Below are 20229 nucleotides of genomic sequence, written 5' to 3' on the forward strand. Positions count from 1 at the left end.
TCTGTTTCTGTGCTGCGGACTGCAAATAACGGTCGGCAATGCACGGTCACCCGCCGTGTGCACTCTATTGGCTTGAACATGTCATGTCCTATCTTTGGCTGTATCTTGCGGATCGCAGACCCATTCAAGTCAATAATGTAATACGGGCACTGAGCCCTTACATTCGTGTGCATGAGCCCTTAGATTGGAAACTGGTGTAGCAGAGCTGATGCAGAGTTAGATAGCTAGAGAACAGGCAGCCTACTAACATGAATAATCAGACGGCTTCCTGCCACCTGAGAAAGATTTAAACAATCTGGTGTGATGACGTCATCGATGTGTGATGGGTTGCTATTGCAACTCGACGCGCAGAAGAACTGGCCGAAGGAGGGTAGAGTGGCAGCGTATGGTGCTGAATCCAGGACAGGTGGGTGACAATCGTTCAAGGCATTCTACAGGATAGGTGCAGCAGAGGAGAAGCCCTGAAATTGAAAATAATAATAGTATGTAATGTGAGAGGATGAAGTTGGGGGTCTCTGATTGAATGAAAAGCAAGAGTGGTTTATTGGATTAAGATTTAAAGGTTATGGGTTTTGCAGGTTTAGGAGACATGGTCTATTCTCAGTTTAGGGCATCAATATCAGATTGGTTGGGGTCCAGTGCTGTGTACCTGTACTCCATCTCCTTGTTAGTGGCCATGCAATGTACAGTCTGTGCAGCTACAACAGCCTGCACTGCCACTACTAAGAATATAGCATGCAGGTAGACTGCTCCGCAAGCTATGAAGAGGCTGCAGCTCACACATGAGTGCCCCAGTCCCTTCCGTTGCCCCACACAGTAGCTATTCTACCTTTGTGCCCGCACACAGTAGTTATTCCCCCTTACAACAGTACTGCCCCATTAGTGCCCCTCTTACAGTAGTGCTGCCCCCTTAGTGTCTCCCTTACAGTAGTGCTGCCCCTTACAGTAGTGCTGCCCCCCTAACAGCAGTGCTGCCCCCCCCCTAACAGCAGTGCTGCCCCTTTACAGTAGTTCTGCCCTCATAGTGTCCCACCCCCCTAAAGACCTAAGTACCGAAGACTGACCAATTTACAGAGCAGAGGTGGACCTTTACAGACGAAATTCTCCGTCACTACACAATTGCGGAATTTCTATTTGAAAGCGGAGGTCTACAGGCTTGTATAGCGAATTATAGAGCCACCTGCAATCTCCTGATTTCACAAGTGCTGCACGAACAGAGGCACATTTGGGAGAGTGGTCATAAGTCAAGGTTTGGTCGATTTCAATTTATTCACTTGCAAGTAATTCAGTAGCGGGACGCCGCTACTTATATCTGCTTCGGCTGGACGCCGCTACTTACATCTGCTTCGGCTGGACGCCGCTACTTACATCTGCTTCGGCTGGACGCCGCTACTTACATCTGCTTCGGCTGGACGCCGCTACTTACATCTGCTTCGGCTGGACGCCGCTACTTACATCTGCTTCGGCTGGACGCTGCTACTTACATCTGCTTCGGCTGGACGCCGCTACTTACATCTGCTTCGGCTGGACGCCGCTGCAACAAAGTGCGGGACATTTGATTTCTGGTCTACATCAACTACACTCAGGTATCCATTTTTAGACTGCACAAATTATTCGATTGAACTTTTAGTGATTGCAATACCAATCAATATACTGGTCACAACATTGAGGTCCGCCTTGATGCAAATCTATATACAGCGGACTTTTGTATTAGCTTGAATAGAGTGATAATTACTATATAAGCATGTACTAATTGTGCATTTATTTTTTATAATTTTATACCATACTATATTGTACTTGGTTTTATCTTATTTTGATTTATTACCAATAAAACTGTATTTGTTACAACCACTTGGTCACGGTCTCTTGAGTGCCCTGTATTTTACATAATTTTTATAATCAATTTATTGAGTGAGTGGTCTCAATTTTACAGGAGCACCTATTGGTCTCTATTTTTCCTAGTGCGACATCCTATTATATAATTTTTTCACACAGTGGGGTAGATTTATCAAGACCTGCATTCCCATACACCAGTCTTTACCTCCCTACGCTGGAGTAAGATGTGTCTAATTTTTTAAGAGGCAGGAGTCTAGTCCAGTGATGGTCAGTTCGCAGTTTTCGCCAGCGAACACATGCGGGCTGCCATCTTTAGTAAGGTAGACTCACCCGTCCGGCGATGCACAGGTAAGCCCTTACCTGTGCCGGGAGCCGATCTGAAATCAAATGCGGTCACCGGGAGCAGGCAGTTCCGAGAACAGACTGATGAAGGCCCCCGGAGGCTGTTCTCGGAACTGCCTGCTCCCGGTGACCGCATTTGATTTCAGACTGGCTCCTGGCACAGGCACAGGTAAGGGCTTACCTGTGCATCGCCGGACGGGTGAGTCTACCTTACTAAAGATGGCAGCCCGCATGTGTTCGCTGGCGAACACTGCGAACTGACCATCACTGCAGGAGTCACTTAATAAATTAGGCGCATCTCTGGCACTCTGTGCATCAGGAACTTAAATCTACACCAACCAAGGACTGGCATAGACTTAAGCTGTAACTTACACCAGTTTCTGGAGCAAGTTATAGTAAATTCGGTGGGCTGTGATAGGCTAAGAATGACTCAAAACCCAAAGAAATCCTCAAAACCCAAAAAGTGCAGAAAAAAAGCTACTAAAAATACTGTGTGAAAACACCCTATGGCCTCCTGCACACGACCGTATCCGTTTTGAGGTCTGAAAAAACCATATGTAATCCGCATTTTTCACAGTCCCATATATAAAAATGGCTATCCTTGTTCGCAAAACGGACAAGAATAGTACATGTTCTATCATTTGTGGAACGGCCGTAAGGGTTCCACTGAAAAAGTGCGTATGTGTGCATGGCCCCACAGTAAAGAATGGGTCAGAGCGCTACCTGCTAAAAATACGGATAGCACACTGAAGAAACATACGGCCGCATGCATTTTTGGTTCGTTTCGCATTTTCTGGGGGATTTGCGAACCACAAAACGACTACGGCCGTGTGCAGGAAGCCAAAGGTCTAGTTCACACTTCGATGATTTGCTCTGTGATTTCCATCAGTGATTGGGAGCCAAAACCAGGTTCGGATCTAGGGTGCCAATCTTTCCATTATACCTTATCCCTGTGTAGCCTCCACTTCAGGTTTTGGCTTAGAATCACTGCTGGAAATACCGGACCAAATCAGTGTAGTGTGAACTAGGCCTATGGGTGCTTTTACACGGCAGATAAGTTGCCTGTCAATATAGCAAGTTGATTGGCGCTCGTCTAATTTCAATGAATGTATTTCACTTACAGGCTTTTCTTTGCAAATATGATTCTTTCGCCCTTCCGATTACAGTTTCCGTTATTGCCTGCAGCTTGTCCCTGTTCACACCAGAGGATGTGCAGCTCCTGATTTTTCATATCTATAAAAGATGCAATCAACAACCGAGAGAATTATGACTCACTGTTCATGTGTACAGTGGTGAATGATGGTGAGCAATCGCCATGGGGCGTAACTACCATAGCGGCAGACCATGCGACTGCTATGGGGCCCAGGAAAAGAGGGGGCCCAGTCTTAGTTGGCATTATCTCCTCTTCTACTGGTGTCAGGACTCCATCCTCTAAAGGAACAACGTTTAGCAGATGAGGCAGTGGAAAAAATGGCCCATGGGTCATTGAAAGGGGTTTAGGCAGAAACCCTTCTGTCCTGTGTGTGTGTGTGTGGGGGGGGGGGGGGTCTGGTTTGATCCTTGCTATGGGGCCCTTACTTCTCTATGTACGCCACTGGCGATCGCTGGTATGGATTGCAATTGTTCGGACGATAATCGCCTCTTGTAAAAGGCCCAGAGGTGCATACAAATCTACATCCATATTTTTTTTTCTCACAATTCTTACATTCTTGTGAATTAGCTCATAGAATAGGGGTACGGTCCAGCGTAATCGCCCGCTGGGTGGCACAGATGTGGTCGCACTGACTCTGAGATCTGACAATCCGTCCCTTTCACGGTTACATCTCGTGGATACGTGATATGCATTGCAGTTCCTAAGCGGCTCCCTATATACTCTGCTGCAGGTAAATGGTATCCAGACCCAGAATACTCAGACAGGTCAGACACGGATCTCCATTTTATCCTACAGGGACCGCACCACAGTTCTATCATGTCTGCTGAGTTCCTTACAGGGAAACTCTACTTCTGAACAAACGATTTATACGATCTAACAGCATTTAATGGAATATCTTTGGAAATACTTTGCTTGTCTCATCTTGTTCTACTTTATGATTATATAATGTTTTATTCTCCGGTCAGGCAAAATTCAAACAGAAAAGTGCAAACAGTCGTCTGCTAGGGATTTCTGATGGCCATTTTCTAATGTATCTTTTCTGACTTCATGCTTGGTCTCGTGGTTGTCGTTTCAGATGACAATGCTAGTTGATGTTACAATGACAAATCGCTGATAGAATCTTCAGTGTTCACTTTCATATTTAACTTGTGACACAAAATAAGTGAAGGAGGTGTTCTCCTTTAAGATGGAGCCAGTTGCCTCAGGCGGCCAAACGCGGATCATGTGGCTCAAATATCTTGGAGACACATTTGTGAACTCCCCCCCGCCCCACCTTGTTTCCCAACATTTCATGAGCAGCACATTTAGCCTGACTGTTTCATGATGTGCAAATTACAATTATTTAAAGTATTTACTATGCTTTGACAGTCGCTCAAAGTCAAAATGCATGATGGGTCACTCCACGAGTCTCTAGCAAGGACACCTTACCGGCCAATTTCTTCAGGTTCTCCAGCCAACATGCAGAAACAATAGCTTCTTTGGACTGAACATTCACAGTTGCATTGGACACATTAGGATGAACGGATTAGGGTCCACAGACTGAAGGGGATCTAACTGCTGGAATGCTCACCCAATTCTGAGAATGAGTGGTCCCCAAGTCCCATGTCTGAATGATGCAGTAGGCTCTATACACTTCTACAGGGTTGACGGAGACACTGCTCCTCCTTAATCCCATAAAAAAAGGTGATCTTTGCAGGATAACCCCTTTAAGAGACGTGCGAAGCACAAAACTTACAATATGCTCAATCCTCATCAGTAAAGAGTAGGGTTCTGTTTGACTATGGAGATACTGAATGAGAGGACACTATGTCAATAAATTCTTGCCTCGAAGCGTGTATTTATTTGGTTGACATTCATTGCGTTTTCTTGACTCTCGTCTCCCATTTAAGGCTCCTTGATCTTCTGACATGGTTGTTCTCGTAGTCACTCCTGAGGTCTCCTTGGTGGATGAGCCAATGAAGATCCAAGCATGGGGTCTACCTCCTCAGCAAGTCATCACAATAAGAGTATGGCTGAAGGATGAGAGAGGGGAGATATTTCACTCCAGAGCTTTCTACCAAACAGATATGGAAGGGAAGGTGGATCTGGAGAAATCTCCAGCCACTGGCGGAGACTTCCATGGAGTCTGTCCTATGGGCCTATTCTGGGCTCTCAAGCCAGCTAATCCATTCTTAAGGTTGATAAAACGTGATGTCATAAGAAGTCCTTTCTCTATTCATGTGGATTTATATTCCTCATTGGTGCTAAATCCAGTTACTGAAGATTCCCCTGCTGCCACCAAAGTCATTGAAAGATGGTATGTGTCTCCAGGAGTCCAGAGAATACTAATAAGAGAAGGACGCATACGAGGAGCACTTTTTCTCCCACCAGGTAGGTAACTTCTCCATTGTCACAAGTTTAGAAAGACTATATGTAGCTTACCTGAATTTTTTTATATATGAAATTAGGCCAGGGCTGAATTTACATTGTATGATGTCTTGGGCAGTACCTGCTGATATACTGCAATACAGGCAACATGTTCTGACATCACCTAAGTCGGGGAAAGATGTAGGCATTTTGTAATATTCGTGTTTTTGGTGAATATGTTATGCATTGCATTTATATTTTAAAGCTAGCTCAGATTACTCTTCCTCCTCCTCCTCGTTCCTACTCACCAGTTAAAGAGCACACCAAATGCTTGACATAACTTCTTTATTAGCTTCAACTTTTCTTCATATAGAACACTGCCGCCTCCACAGCAGATAGTCCATGTACATAACACGTCTTGAAAAGATATCACAAAATGGCGGCATGCATAAGATGGTGGTTCAACTGTTCAATCTTGTCATTCAACATAAAATGGTGGATATATTTCTCTCTTGAGTATCTGTACTCTCACATTAAGTTATTAAAGCACTTTATGATCTCTCTGAGAGGTATATCTGAGGTCTAACTAATAGTTGAATTTGGTCACAATTTGCAGTATGCAGTTAGCAGTAACTATTTGCAGATTGGTTGAGTATGATCTGGTATGGTTGTATACAATTTGGATTGCAGTATGGAATTTGAATGGTTGCAATTGGTAATTGTAGTTTTGCAATTGGATGCAATTTGCAATTGTATGCTTGCAATTTGGTGGAACTGTAAGTAAACACACATATAACTGATTCAGTATACAGTTCTAATCACTATATCAACAGTAGGAACATCACATAACTGTTTTAAATACCTATTTTGGCCTCTCTGCTTCCATAAAACAGAGTTTAGTAAATGTCTGTTCAGCTCTCCTAGGGGGAATTCCCCACACAGGCTGTGTGTGAGGCTGGCTGTGATTGGTCTAGACTCCTGCCCAGCAACAACAGATTAACTCTATGCTTTCTGTTGTTTCTGCTGTGTCATTGAGCTTACCTTAAATTATATAATGAATCTTAAAGACATACTATCGGGGCGGAGCCTAGCGGCGCATGGAGTAGGACGCACGCCGCATTAGCTCCGGCAAAATCCTGATCTTTTATACCTGATACGGTGGCGATTTATCTTGGAGTTACTTGGAGGAGCGGGGAACAGATCCAGGAAGCGGTCCGGCGCAGTAAAACAGCATCATGCCTGCGAAGAGAGGCAAGACGCCGAGCCGTCAGGAGAAGGAGACCCGATCTCAAGATGGCGCCGAGGAGGAGGAGGAATGGCCTGACCTGAGGGCGGCAGTGAGTCAGGGAGCTGCAGCGCGGCTAGAGCGCTTCGCTCACAAGTCACATCAGTCCCCCAGTCATGTATGGGGAGAGGGAGATGACAACCTGACACAAGTGGAGGAAGGCTTAGGGGAGCAAGATGGCCCCTGTGATGATGACCAGCAATCCCCTGTTCAGCAAGAGGGGGGGGGGGGGGGCGAGTCCTAGCCTGTGCATCACTGAAAAGGATCTGCCAGTGATCACTGCCCCTGAACCCACGTTGAAAGACGTGATGGCAGCTATAGCTAGTTGTAATGTCACCCTCCAGACTATGAACATTAACATTGGAAGCCTAAAAGCGGATATATCCATCATCCGTCATGACCTGCATAAGGTGGCTGAACGCACCTCAGAAGTAGAGAGGAGGGTTTCGGACCTGGAAGATGGGGCTGTTACCCTGCAGAGAGAGAGCAGGGCTGCGTCAAAAGATATAGCAGCGCTTTATGCAAAGACTGACAACCTTGAAAACCGCTCCCGCCGCAATAATATTAGACTGGTGGGCATTCCTGAGAGGTCTGAAGGCCCAGAGGCTACTGAATTTATTGAAAAATGGCTTGCGGAAAAATTCCGTGATAGAGGACTCACCAGGCCCTTGCCGCCAGGGCGTCCGCCACGCCCAATACTTGCTAAAATCCTGCACTATCGAGACAGGGATACTATACTGAGGGCTGCGAGGTCTCATCCTGATTTAAAAATTTATGGGGTTCAGGTGTCTCTGTTCCCGGATTACTCGTCGGATGTACAAAAGAAGAGAGCTCGCTTTGTGGAGATTAAACGGAGGCTGAGAGAATTGCAAGTACAGTACTCCATGATGTTCCCGGCAAGGCTCAGGGTGGTGGCGTTTGGATCCACTGTGTTCTTTGAGGACTCGGACGCTGCGGTCAAGTGGCTGGATCAAAATGAGCGCCGCCTTAGGATCCCATCAACAGACACCTGAGACTGATGAACATTCCTGTTCCTGATTGAAGTTCTGATGTCCCCTGGACTGTCCACCCACCGTTGTGGACATTTTATTTCTGTCTTTAGCCGGTTGCTGGAGACACTTTGTGGGTAGAGCATACGCCCTCGGTTGCTCCCCACTTTTTCAATGTGCCTGCATATGGTATCTTGCTGGATGCTGTGCTGCTTCAGGTGCTGTTGGGCAAGGTTCATAATGTTGGCCCCAGGTTCACTGTTGAATCTGATTATGCTGCATATGTTTATTGTGTGGGGTGGGATAGTTGGGAGGGAGGGGGGAAGGGGTTAGCGGGGGCTAATACTGTCATAGGTGCTATTGATAGCAATTCTAAAATGCTGAAACGTACAGTCCTCTCATACCTCGATGGGGAAAATGGAGAAAGGATGGGAGACTGTATTCTGGTGATTAACATTGCTTTTCCTTGCAGCTGCTGGGAGGTGGAGATGTGTGGCTCTCATTTGTACTTTTATCTATCTACGCATTCATATGGGACCTGTTACGAGAATACTTAGCTGGAATGTGAGGGGAATGGCGGATGCTACGAAGAGACATGGTCTGTTCCAGTGGCGTACCTACCAGGGAAGCAGCTGCTTCGGGGCCCGGGCTGACAAGGGGCCCGGAGCAGTAGTAAACAGACTGGCCACACACCCTCTACACCAGTGTTACTCACTTCACTGCTGCTTGGAATATCCTCGGAGCAGAGCAGGGAGCTTAGCCCCGCCCATCAGCTTAGCCCCCCCCCCCCAGTTCTGTCCTGTGGGCCCCCTACTTATCTGATGCCCTGCCCTCTAGGCCCCCTATCCATCTGATGCCACACTCCTCTGGGCGCCCATGTGCAGCTTGGGGACACCAGTATGAGGCCAGAATGGGGACTGGAAGATCACGGAGCGGCGTGGAGCAGGCGAGTATGGTTTTTTTCACAACTGTACAATGCACCACTAGTTCACATCACATTTTTGTCCAACATTTAAAGGGGTTGTCCGGGTTCAGAGCTGAACCCGGACATATCCTTATTTTCACCCAGACAGCCCCCCTGAGGCTAGCATCGGAGCATCTTATGCTCCGATGCACTCCTTTGCTCTGTGCTAAATCGCGCAGGGCACGGGCTCTTTTGTTTCCGCCCGGCAGTGTGTTCGGTGACGTCACCGGCTCTGAGGGGCGGGCTTTCGCTCTGCCCTAGCCGTTTTACTGGCTAGGGCAGAGCTAAGTCCAGCCCATCAGTGCCAGTGACGTCACCGGGGTTCCTGGCAGCCCCATGGAGAGCCCGGTACGTCACCAGATCTCCAAAAAATGCCTTTGCCCTGCACAATTTAGCGCAGGGCAAAGGAGAGCATCAGAGCATGAACTGCTGCGATGCTCATGTCAGGGGGGCTGCCGGGGTGAAAATGGAGGGATGTCCAGGTTCAGCTCTGAACCCAGACAACCCCTTTAAGGCTGGGTTCACATCACGTTTTTCCCATCCGTTTAACGTATACAAAAAAACATATTCGGATGCCTCATACTGATGCCATGACAGTGACATCCGTTCACCATAGAGTTTCATTGTAAAAAATAAATTAAAAAAAATAAATAAAAATATATATTTTTTTTTTTTTTTACCGGATTGTGCAGAATACAAGAACGTGGAGTACTGCATTTTTGTATTGTGTACGTCATAGTCCAGTAAAAACACATGTATGTTAAAGAATCAAATGCCACTGTATGACGCCTGCCTGCCCGTTTAAAAATTTGCTGTGGGGCCCAGTCATTTCTAGCTACTCGACTGGTTACCAGGGGCTCAGACCATGGGGACAGACTACAGTCGATGTCAGCCCTGCAGTAATACATAGAATGGGCGCCTATGCTACAGCAGGGGTCATACTGCACATACAGTGTAGTGTGATGTCATGTTCACCTCTCCAGGTATATTACCCAGGAAAGCACAATTCTGCAAAAAGGACATGTTCTATCTTTTGGTGGAACGGAAGTAGCGGAATGGAACCCCACGGAAGCCCTGCGTAGTGCTTACATAGTGTTCCGTTCCGTGATTCCGTTTCGCACCCTTCTGCATCTCTGGATTTGCGGACCCATTAAAGTGAATAGGTCCGCATCCGTGATGCGGAATGCACACGGAAGGGTGCCCATTTATTGCTGATCCGCATATGCGGTCATCAATACGGGAATGGCTGGCCCCTTTCACACAAACGATACGGGTTGGCTCCAGATGCGTTCAGGGTGCATTCAGTGAAACTCGCACCATTTTTCAAGCAAGTTCAGTCAGTTTTGTCTAAGATTGCGTTCAGTTTTTTCTGCGCAGGTGCAATGCGTTTTGATGCGTTTTTCATGCACATGATAAAAAACTAAAAGTTTACAAACAATATCTCCTTGCAACCTGGTGGTGAGCGTGGTGACGTCGGCGCAGGTCCTGCTGAATGAAGATAGAAGATTTCTATCTTCATTCAGCAGGACCTGCTCCGACGTCACCACGCTCACCACGTTGTGAGCGCGGTGACGTCACTAAAGGTACTATTCCTGCCAGGTCCTGAAAGAAGACGAGCCGGGCTGCGCGATCAAGTGGATGAGGTGAATAATTAATTATTTTATTATTTTTTAACCCCTCAAGCCACATGTTACTATGCATTCTGTATTAAGAATGCTATTATTTTCCCTTATCATCTCCTAGCAACCATCCGTGAAAATCGCATTGCATCCGCAATGCTTGCGGATGCAATGCAATTTTCAAGCAGCCCCATTCACTTCTGTGGTGCCTGCGCTACGTGAAAAACGCAGAATATAGAGCATGCTGCGATTTTTATGCAACGCACAAGTCATGCGTGGAAATCACTGATCATGTACACAGCCCCATTGAAGTGAATGGGTCCGGATTCAGTTCGGATGCAATGTGTTCACATCATGCATTGCACCCGCGCGGAAAACTCGCCCGTGTGAAAGGGGCCTAAGACTTTGACACGGCCCCCACAACAGTATGATAGAATGACACTACATGACAGATAGGGTGTGTGTGTGTGTGTATGTATATAATATATATAATAGGAAAAGGATGGCATGTCAGCCTAGTCTGGTCTAGATCGTGACTAGCCAAAGGAGCGGGGTTTACACGGGGGGGGGCCATACAAAAATTTGCTGTGGGGCCCACTCACCTCTAGTTACGCCCCTGGTCTGTTCCGTTACCTATCTAGATATCAGCCAGCAATAATATGCTTGCAGGAAACGCATATGACCAAACAATCTATACATGTTCTGCAAAAGCCGTGGTTGGGGTATTCGGTGCATTCCGTCTTCTCCTCACATTCCAGGGGGGTTAGTATCCTAGTTCATAAGAATATCATATTTGAATGCCTCAGGGTATGTGTGGATGAGGAGGGCAGGTTTATAGGAGTGCATTGTGTGGTCCAAGGGATGAGAATGGCGTTGGCGACAATCTATATACCCCCACCATTTTCCTCGGTGCCTTTAAGGAAGCTTATGGAGTTTATGGCAGAATTTTCTGAACTTCCAATGTTAATAGTGGGAGATTTTAATAATGTACTTGACAGCTCGCTTGATAGATGCCAGATCACACCTAGTGGTAGTAATACGGGTGAGAGCCCGTTTGCAAGAATACTCAGGGAATTAGGTCTGATGGATGTGTGGAGAGAGACCCACCCCCTGGACAGGAAGTACTCGTGCTGCTCCTCGTCTTATGGATCCCTGTCACGCATAGATTTGGGTTTGGTGAATGCTCATATGTTTCCGCTTGTACAGAATTCAGAGTATTTGGCCAGAACCTTATCAGACCATTCCATATTTAGTATCGCTCTTGATATTTCTGAGACAGCCAGGCCGGGGGTTAGATACTGGCGATTGAATGCCTTTTGGTTGAAACTGATGGATGACCCGTCCGAGATGCTTCAGTCCCTTAGGGAATATTTTTGTATAAATGAGGGGACTGCGTCTCCAATAATTGTTTGGGAGGCGATGAAGGCCTTCCTCAGGGGCTCCCTTATCAAAACAGTCAGTCGGATTAAATCTAAATCTAGAGAGCTTGATCTGCAGAAACACGATAACATGAAGCTAGCGGAGGAAGCCTTTGTGTTGAATCCTTCTAACCTAACAAGCAATGCCTTAAAGATCAGGCAGGAGGAGCTGAGGTGTCACCTCTTGGAAGTAGCAGAGAGGAAACAACTGTTTTAGGCCCCATGCACACGGCCGTGTTTCACAGCCGTGTGCGGGCCGTGGAACCGCGGCCTGGATCCCTCCTGAGAGCAGGAGCGCACGGCGTCACTGGCTGCTATGACGCCGTGCGCTCCCTGCTGCCGGCACAGTACAGTAATACACTGGTATAGATCATACCAGTGTATTACTGTATTGCGGCGGCAGCAGGGAGCGCACGGCGTCAAAGCAACCAGTGACGCCGTGCGCTCCTGCTCTCAGGAGGGATCCAGGCCGCGGTTCCACGGCCCGCACACGGCTGTGAAACACGGCCGTGTGCATGGGGCCTTATAGGCAGCAGTTTTTTACTGAAGGGGAGTGTGTGGGCCATATGCTCTCGGTTATCGCGAGAGCGCAGCAAGGGTCTCAATGTATACCTGGCCTGTTAGATGCTGGTGGCGTCCTGAGGCGAGATACTGACAACATTTAGAATATACTGAACAATTTTTATTCCTCTCTGTATGCTCCTAAGGTGACATGTTCGGAAGAGGATATTGACGCATTTTTAACTACATTGAATCTCCCTAAGCTCTCCAGGGAAGACAGTATGCGGTTAGAGGAGCCGATTGAGCTAGAAGAGTTGAGGGCGGCGCTGGCAGCTATGGCTAACGACAAGGCTCCGGGTTTAGATGGGCTCCCGGCGGAAGTGTATAAGACATTTGCGGATGTGTTACTCCCGGAACTTCTGAAGGTATTCAATTATTCCAAGGAGAGGGGGGTGCTGCCTCCGTCTATGCAGGAGGCATTAATAGTAGTCATTCCTAAGCCGGACAGGGATCACTCTCTCCCTGACTCATATAGACCGATATCGTTACTCTCCACTGACGTTAAGTTGCTTGCAAAGGTATTGGCCATGCGTCTGTCTAAAGTGATTTTGTCTATCATACACTCTGACCAGACCGGCTTCATGCCTCAGAAATCAACGTCAATTAATATCAGAAGAGTGTTTGCCAGTATTCAACTTCCAGCTGAAAATGTTGGAGATAGAGCTATCCTTTCTTTAGACGCGGCCAAGGCCTTTGACAGCATTGAGTGGCGTTTCCTGTGGAGAGTTATGGCATATATGGGGTTTGGAGATGAGTATATATCCTGGGTCCGGGTGCTATACTCTAATCCCAAAGCATGTGTCAGGGCGAATGGAGGGGTGTCTCCCAAGTTCTGCTTGGGCCGGGGTACTAGACAGGGGTGCCCGCTGTCGCCTCTGCTATTTGCAGTAGCGATTGAGCCGTTAGCCGCAGCGATTCGCAAGTCACTGGACATTCGGGGGTTCCAGTATGGAACAGTTAATAATAAAGTGGCGATGTATGCAGACGACACTTTGCTTTTTCTGGGGGACACTGGTCCATCTTTGGAAGCGGCTATGAAAATCATTGACTGCTTCGGTGCCCTGTCGGGTCTGACTATTAACTGGAGTAAATCGGCAATTATGCTGCTTGACGGGCAAGGGCAATCGCAGACAGTGCGAGACAGAAGTATTCCATGTGTAGCGTCCTTTAAGTATTTGGGTATCCATATATCCCCTAGAATCCGGGACTTTGTGCGCCTTAACTTTGACCCGCTGGTTATTAAATTTCGAAACAAAGCTAAGGCATGGTGTAAACTGTACCTGTCGGTGGCGGGAAGAGCCAATCTCATTAAAATGGTATTGTGTCACGGTTATGGCCGTGACTCCTGGGGAGCCGCATACAGTTGCCCGCGGTTTGGGTTGTAGTGTCACCTGCAGCTGAGGCATAATGTAGTTAGCCTCAGTGCGGTTGCCGCGGACAACAGCATTGTGTGCGGTTCCCTGGGAGTTGTGTGCATGTGTGTATGCACTTTTGGTATGTATGTGTGCACTGTGTTTTGTGGTGTGCACTGACATCCTTCCCCGCACTGTGGTTGCCCGTGGCAACGTTTGTTGTAGTCTGTACATGTGGTGGCACTGTCTCGGCCTTCGGGCTGACTCCCTGGACATGGTTGCCACCCATGTCGTTGCCAGCGGCAACAGCCACAGTGTGTGATGCAGTTGGACACTTTCCCCTATATGTGTGTTTTCCCTTCTGTGGTGCTGGAAGGGTTAACTCCCTTCCCAGTGTGTGTGATGTCACTGGGTGTGTCCGACTGTGGGGTGTGGCTTCTTGGCCTATATAGCCTGAGTGTCTTGCATGGTTCAGTAGGTTGCTTCAGCCCTGCTAGCTGGAGCAGCCTCCTGTGACCTCCATCTTCCTTGCCAGTGAGAGCCACCCCTGTGGTCATAAAAGAATTGTCGTTATGTTGATGTCTTTATGTTTGTGATGTTGTATGTTGTTCTGTTGGGACCTTCCTATGTCTTTGGTGCAGCTAATGGTTCTGGATTCCTGTGTGCTCAGGGATCCAGTCAGCAAGGCTGTGGCAGGTTGGTAGAACTACTTAGTTCGCCTGCCATTTCCATTAGTCTGTTTGTGTTCCCCTTTTCCCAACAGCTTGGCCATTGAGACTCCTGCTCCTCCGTGCCAAGGAGGAGTAGGTCGTCTTACCCAGCTCCTAGCTCAGGGATCTGCGGAGGGTAAGACAGGGCTCCGAGGTTCCTGCGCATGGGTCCTCCTACCTTAAAGGTCGGCCCATGCAGGTTAGGAGTTAGGGTCAGGGTAGGGGTTGAAACTTGATTATTACACATGGCTTGGTACCCTGTTTGTTACCAGCCTTTCTGGATAATAAGTCTCTAAGTCATCTTTGTTTGTGACATGTAATAATGTGTATTTACATTATAAATTTTTCAATAAAAAAAGATCTGATTTAAAAAAAAAAAGACATACTATCTTTTCTGCTTCTGTGAACACAATATATAACAGTTATGACACCCAAAACATGAAGTCACTGTAAATAACTAACACATAAACATAGGAACTGTATAAACATACAAGCTATATTAGCAACCTAGAACAGGTCCTACATAGCCAGCTACACCCCAGCCAATCTGATATGGATGATCAATCCTTAAAAGCCTGGAGAACCCATTTAAGTGTCCATGATTGGTATTACCACTGGTCGTGGACATTAGCCGTCGGTGCCTGCTGTATGAAACAGTAGGCACCTGCTCAGTTCCGGAGTGGGTGCCATCTTTAAAGACCCGGCGTGACAAACTATTACATCACATATCAGAGAAGGGGTTAAGTACTGTCTAGAATAGCCCGTCCCTTGTTAGCCTATTTGATCCCTCGCACATTCCGACTAACAAAGCGTACTTGAGTAGCCATAATAAATCACTATGAGTATGTATGCTCGCCGTTCAGTACCACCCCCCCTCCAAATCCTCCACGGCCGGTATAAACAGTATCCTCTTATACTTAGTAGTAGCATAAAATTAATAGTAGCAGAAATTGGAAACTCTGCACACTTAAATTATGCACATTCTGCAATAACAGATCCCACCTAGAAAAACAACAAAACCCCAGGTATAACAGTATATGCATCACCCTTACCAACAGACTCCCACTTTTATACTCCTTTGTGAGCCTGAGGAAATGTCTATTTTCCGCCGGGAAGAGTTGCCCAGCAGATGAAATCACAACTGTAAGGCAGTACGTGAGCTCTCGACTCAGTTAAAATTATCTCTCAGCACAAATGAGAGGAAAAAGAGAAACAAACCCCCCCAAAAAAGAGAAAAAACGAACAGAAAAAAACTCTCCACTCGTCACTGAGTAACTCTCACTAACATTCTGTCTTCCCCTGGTTCGTTAGGTGTAAAGACCAGCCATATTACCATCACTCAACATTTATTATGTAATAGCTTTAACGCACTCCTATACATTAAACACTAGTGCCCTGGCACTCTGTTACATTCCCCATATTAGAGCAGAGTTGCAAATTACATGAGTGTGTCTACTTGCAGACAGCAGTCCTTCCACAATTTCAGGAGTCCTATTCAGCTTCTTCCCCAAGTTGGCACTCGTTACAATCCAACCAACGCATGGCGTCTTTGGAATCCTCAAAGAAATGTGTAGAGCCCAGAGCTGCCACCGTAGGCTTAGCTGGATACATCATGGAATAAGGAGGGATCTTCAGTAGGAAAGAGCGAACCCGACATTTTCAGGTTTGGGCGGTGGAGGAATTGCATTATGGATTCCGTTAGCACAGAATATAATGGAATTCTATGCTGGAATGCAAAACAGAATCCTTTAAGAGGCATCTGGTCATAATAGAAGTCTATGGGCAGCATAACGGATCAGTCTGGTTTCCGTTATGCAGGACGGAAAAGAAAGTACTGTCCTGCATGAAGGAAACTAGACGGATCCGTTATGCTACCCATAGACTTCTATTATAACTCAAAACAAAATGGAATGCCTCTTAAAGGCTTCCGTTTTGCATTCCATCATAGAATTCCGTTATATTCCATGCTAACGGATCCATAACAGAATTCCTCCACCGCCCAAACGCCAAACCTGAAAATGTTGGGTTCGCTCATCCCTAATCTTCAGGTTTCTCAGCCATCGCTTGACATTAGAAATCTTGCTCTCCTCTTTTAACTTCCATTGAATAATCAGGGAACAGAGACACCTTGTGGTTATCAATGGATAACTCCGGAATATCTCTGGCCTTGCAGGGAATAATATCTTGATCCCTACAGTGCAAGATCTTTATTAGAACAGGGCGGGGTGAGCTACCTGGAGGCAATGGTTGGGTGGGAACCCTATGAGCTCGTTCCACTAAAAACAGGGGAATCAAAGAATCTACACCAAAAGTGTTCTTCTGCCATGTTTCGAAATATTCAGTGGGGTTCTCCCTCTCTACTTTCTCTGCTATCCCTACCATCCTTACATTGTTGCGGAGTAGCCGATTCTCTAAGTCGCCCTGTTTAGCTGCAAGCACCTCCAATATCCTTCCATGATCCAAAACTCCAAAAATCTCTTTTGCAGTGGGGCTAAGGCATCCTCCATATCTCCCATCCAATCCTCCAGGGCCGAGGTGCACTCCGCCAGCTTTTTAAAGTCGTAGTGCACAATGTCCTTCAGTATGCCACCAACTTGCATATTCAAAGTGTTTAGTGGTCTGCCACGCTTAGCAATAGCATACATAAACTCTTTCAAAGTGGGTTCCTCTGAATCAGTCCTGCATCATTGTATCAGAGCATGTATTCTTCTCCCGCAGGACCTCATATCTGCTTAGGCCTCCATGCCCTGCTCCCCGTGCACCTGCACTATCCGTATCAGAATCCTGTCCCACTTCTTAAGGGATCATCAGTTGGCGTCGATGTGACCCCTTGCTCAGCGAGGCTAGATCAGGCATATTTCTCCAGCCTCACTGCCACAGCTTGCTGTATGGAGGCTGAATGGCCTGGACGTCCCGGCATGGCTGCTCTGGTGCCATCTTGGATTTCTTTTTCCATGTCTTTGTGTTGTTTTTTTTTATCTGTCCTAAAGAGTGCACCCAGGAATGACCAGCAGCATCTGTAGAACACGGTAAGCTTTTGGTAGCAATTGTAGATGTCGATTATCAGGATAAATAACCGAGGAAGATCAGCGGACCAGGGGCCTCTCACATGCTCTGCAAGCCACAACCCCTGGGAATGCTAATTTATTACTCAATACACTGCATAATGTCTTTTACATGAACTGTGCTATAAGCACAATAAGTATTTGGAAGTCCCCTTTAAGACCATCACCAATGATACATTTTAGGATGGTTAAAATCCATTTTTTCCTTCTTATTTCCTCCTTAGGTGAAGGGCCCTTTCCAGGAGTTATTGACATGTTTGGAAGCATCGGTGGTCTGATAGAGTTTCGTAGTGGCCTCCTGGCCAGCCGCGGTTTTGCCTCGCTTGCTCTGGCTTATTTTGCTTATGACGATTTACCTCGTTCACTTGATCGAGTGGATTTAAAATATTTTGAGGAAGCCGCTCAGTTGCTATGGAGTCATCCAAAAGTAAGTGACTTCTTACACAGAATCATGTCAACAAATCTCAAAGGCCATAAACCTAGTTTTTTTGTACTGTATGTCAATAAGACAATAAAAAAAAAATTATCATAATTTGGATACAGGAAAAAACGGGAAATGGAGTGGTGGTCACAGGTTGTACACTACCGCTCCAAAAACAAATGGGATTTGGGACCTCCGTACTTACAATTGCTGGGGGGCAAAATGATTGAACCACCACTCGAATATTAGAACATACATTTATCACCTTTCCTGTGGATAGCTTCTGCTCTCAAGGATTCAACCCACCCATGTATTACATGGTTAGTCATCAAGTTACCACATTTCTCCTGTGGCAGCCACTGTGAGGGAAACGTATGGCCAGACAAAGCTAGTTTTGTAGATGGGGTTAGCTAGGTAATTGCCATTAAACTGCTATAGGTCGAATTAGCTTCACCACTAAGACCCCTCATATAATCATACGTGTCTAGATCCATGAACCAATGTCACACAACATATTCTACTTTTTAGGTGTCAGGCAATGGAATTGGAGTGGTCGCTATATGCAAAGGAGCTGAGATGGCTTTGGCCATGGCATCTTACCTGCCTCAGGTCGCTGCTACGGTATGCATCAATGGAACCAATGCTGTAAATGGCAACAGCATCATTTATGGCGATCTCCTTCTGAAAGGCATACCCTACAATCTAGAAAGAATTCTGATCACAGACTTCGGGTCTCTCAGCTTTAGCAACGCTATGAACAACCCAAGAAAACCAGAACACCAGGACTCTATACTCCCCCTGGAGAAAGCCAGAGGTCCCATCCTCTTTCTCGTAGGAGACAAAGACCAGATTTACAACAGTTTGTTCTTTGCTCAGGAAGCAAAGGCCAGGGCAGAGATGTACGGTAAGAAGGACGTGTACGTGCAGTGCTATCCTGGAGCGGGACATCTTCTAGAGCCTCCAGGGTCCCCTTTTTGTCCAGTATCACAGTCCCCATTCTTACCACTTCCTATAACTTGGGGTGGAGAGCTCCTGCCACACTGCTCGGCACAGGAAACTAGTTGGAAAGAACTTCAGGAATTTCTCCGTAGAAAAATTAAATGCGCCCGACGCAATAAATTATGATCAGTTGAATCTATTGGAGAGTCTACATGACTATCGTAATCTCCATTATCTAGATTGGTTGACTCAATATGTATATCTGACATATGGTAATTTTATAATTATATGTTATTAATAGGATGTGGTAGAGACCCTCCAATCTTTTTGCTTTAGTGGGGACATACAAACAAGCCGTAGCTCTCACTCTGGTGGACTTGGACCATTCAGCTATTACATAGATAGATGTTTACCTATTTATTATTGAATACTACAATGATTGCTATGGAAGCTTTTATATTAAATGTGTGTGTATATATATATATATATATATATACACATTGTGACAGAGTGTCTGGAGAAGTAGTGGACGGAGTCTATGTATGCCCAAGATTCCTCACTTCTGTCATTTAAAAGCAACCAGGGAAAGGTTCAGGAGAGGTCTCTGCAATTCGGGTCTGCATAAAACCTGTTTTTAGGGCCTGTGTTGCTGGAGTGGGGAGAGAAGGGTGGGCCCCACTCCATCCGGACAGTCCGGGATTTGGGCTGTCACGTAATTACTCCTCAGGTGTGCTGGCCTGATATAAGGCTGAGAATGCAGACACAGCTCTCTCAGCCTGGGAACAGGTTACCTGCATGGAGCCTGTGAGAGCACTTCAAGAGGTACGGACTTTGCTATTTTGTTTGGGTGCTTGGTATTAGGCCGGCACTTGGTCAGGGAGGTTTCATGCTGTATAGTTAGAGCCGGACAGGCTTAGGATTTTTGTTATATTTTATGTTCTGTACCTCAACCTGACAATAAAACTGGCTGAGGTCAGTTAAACGAAGTTCCTGCCGTGTGGACTGTAACTGCTTCGGTGTGCCTGCTAAACGGTGCCTGTCTACCCAGGAGACGACAGCCCCGCTACCTAATCCCTTACAACATATACACTCACCTAAAGAATTATTAGGAACACCTGTTCTATTTCTCATTAATGCGATTATCTAGTCAACCAATCACATGGCAGTTGCTTCAATGCATGTAGGGTTGTGGTCCTGGTCAAGACAATCTCCTGAACTCCAAACTGAAT

The 20229-nt window shown here is 46.5% G+C and overlaps 1 protein-coding gene across 1 annotated transcript; it reads left to right on the plus strand.

The window, feature by feature from the left end:
• The first annotated feature begins 3748 nt into the window (after nucleotides 1-3748).
• Nucleotides 3749-19752, plus strand: LOC122924850 (acyl-coenzyme A amino acid N-acyltransferase 1-like). The gene is made up of 3 exons (XM_044276336.1): nucleotides 3749-5701; nucleotides 17865-18067; nucleotides 18590-19752. Exons 1-3 carry the CDS (start codon nucleotides 5239-5241, stop codon nucleotides 19184-19186), a joined length of 1263 nt encoding a protein of 420 aa, XP_044132271.1. The 5' UTR covers nucleotides 3749-5238; the 3' UTR covers nucleotides 19187-19752.
• Nucleotides 19753-20229: the final 477 nt, after the last annotated feature.

The sequence above is a fragment of the Bufo gargarizans genome, chromosome 1 (genome assembly GCF_014858855.1).
Source record: "Bufo gargarizans isolate SCDJY-AF-19 chromosome 1, ASM1485885v1, whole genome shotgun sequence".
NCBI classification, from domain to species: Eukaryota; Metazoa; Chordata; class Amphibia; order Anura; family Bufonidae; genus Bufo; species Bufo gargarizans.